At 45.3% G+C, this 1,813-nt stretch overlaps 2 protein-coding genes across 2 annotated transcripts in view; both read left to right on the top strand.

Moving 5' to 3' along the window:
- Positions 1-1,813, top strand: part of ada (adenosine deaminase) — a 54,218-nt gene that overhangs the window by 10,628 nt on the left and 41,777 nt on the right. The window lies entirely within an intron of this gene.
- On the top strand, positions 1,335-1,523 carry pkig (protein kinase (cAMP-dependent, catalytic) inhibitor gamma). Its single transcript, XM_037683871.1, has one exon. The coding sequence runs from the start codon at positions 1,362-1,364 to the stop codon at positions 1,521-1,523; it is 162 nt and encodes a 53-aa protein (XP_037539799.1). The 5' UTR covers positions 1,335-1,361.

Below are 1,813 nucleotides of genomic sequence, written 5' to 3'. Positions count from 1 at the left end.
TGCAGACTCCTCTGATGGAGCTCTGTCAGGTGCAGACTCCTCTGATGGAGCTCTGTCAGGTGTAGACTCCTCTGATGGAGCTCTGTCAGGTGCAGCTGGGCTGTGATGGAGACCTGTCAGGTGCAGACTCCTCTGATGGAGCTCTGTCAGGTGTAGACTCCTCTGATGGAGCTCTGTCAGGTGCAGACTCCTCTGATGGAGCAGGAGCCGGGAGGCTTGGAGGGTTTAATGTGGAGTTTAGAGATGAACCATCACGCGCTGAAATACGTTCTGGATAAAATACAGTGAGAAACGGGACCGGAGGACAGTTAGCGTTTATGTAAATTAGCTTAGCATCGTAGCACCAATGTTGTCCTATTATGGCGTCAGCCTCTTTTGTTAGTTAAAAATATGTTCAGAACTGAAGGGATGAGTAACTTAAAATATGTTTAAAGTTAGAAAACACTCACCATCTTCTATAAATGGTTCAAGTAGAGCAGTAGTCGTGTCCAAACCACCCTCCAATCCTCCATCTAGCTCGCTTTGACTTTTTTCGTCGGCCACCAAGCACAACAACACCTGCACTTCTGCATTTGACCACAGCTTTGATATTATTGTTGTTGTGTAGCTTCAAAATACTAAAAGATGCGCTCCTCCAGTTATCGCTAATGGCAAGCGTAGAGAAAAATGGTGGATCGGGTTGTTTGGAAAGACTCCACAGACTCCTCCCCCCGACCAATCAGTGACCGACAGTGTTTCTGACATCACGGCTCGGCTCGCTTGGACCCCTTGAGAAGCCGGGCCAGAATTCTGAGGGTGAGCAGGTACGAAGTACTAATGGAAAAGACCTCAAACACGGGCTGAGCCGGAAATATTCGACCGGCACTGTCCCAGTGGAAAAGGGGCTTTGGGACTCTCAGCTCTGTTGTTCAGTTGTTGACCCTGATTCACCATATTGACAAATCCTCCATTCACTCTTCCATCTTTAAGTGCTTTTTAAGACATCTGGACTTTATTAGTGGTATGACTAATCTAGGCGGAGCCCTTTCTCTTCATGCAAATAGGTCAACCAGTTGGGAGAACTGTCAGTGCATCCATTAATGCCTGCACAGAAATGGGGAGGGCAGTTATTATCCTCATCCGACTTCCTTTTATCGATTCTTTTCTCAGCTGCTTGGATCTGAGTAGCTTTCTAAATACTTCAGCTCAGCATTATGTCCAGCCAGAGGTTTTATTTTGGCTACTCTCAGTTCTGCTTAAGTAGAAATGCACATGACTGTCTACAACAAGGCGATTTATTAGTGTTTTGCGAGCACTACACAGCTGTCTTGACATTCCCTTCTCTCTCCAGCAGGTGTAATGAGAGCGCTGGTCATGGACAGATGATGGACGTGGAGACGTCGTACTCAGACTTCATCAACTGTGATCGCACAGGCCGCAGGAACGCAGTGCCTGACATCTCAGGGGAGGGGTCAGGCGCAGCCAGCACGAGTGAACTCACCAAAGACTTGGCAGAGATGGACCTGAAGGCTGCAGGTCAGTAGAGTCATAGCTCAGTACATCCGTCATTTTTCACAAAATGAATGGTTCAAGTGGACCACTGGATTGACTAAATGTATCAAAAACAGGGCAATAATTCTGCTTTTAAAATTTAGGCTAATTTATTAAACTAGACAGGTGTATTGGTACAACAAAGTCACATTTTGGTATATACTTTGATACAAGGGTTATTATTTTTGGCATGTTTGGTTCAACAGGAAAAAGAAACGAATGACAAATGTAAAGGTTTTTCTAAAAAAGTTCAATCTGGTCCTCTGGACATTCAAAAAAACAA

The sequence above is a fragment of the Nematolebias whitei genome, chromosome 11, assembly GCF_014905685.2.
Source record: "Nematolebias whitei isolate Nwh7 chromosome 11, NemWhi1, whole genome shotgun sequence".
Lineage (NCBI taxonomy): Eukaryota > Metazoa > Chordata > Actinopteri > Cyprinodontiformes > Rivulidae > Nematolebias > Nematolebias whitei.
The sequence above is the reverse complement of the archived record's forward strand: the minus strand, read 5'-3'. Positions and strand labels throughout refer to the sequence as shown.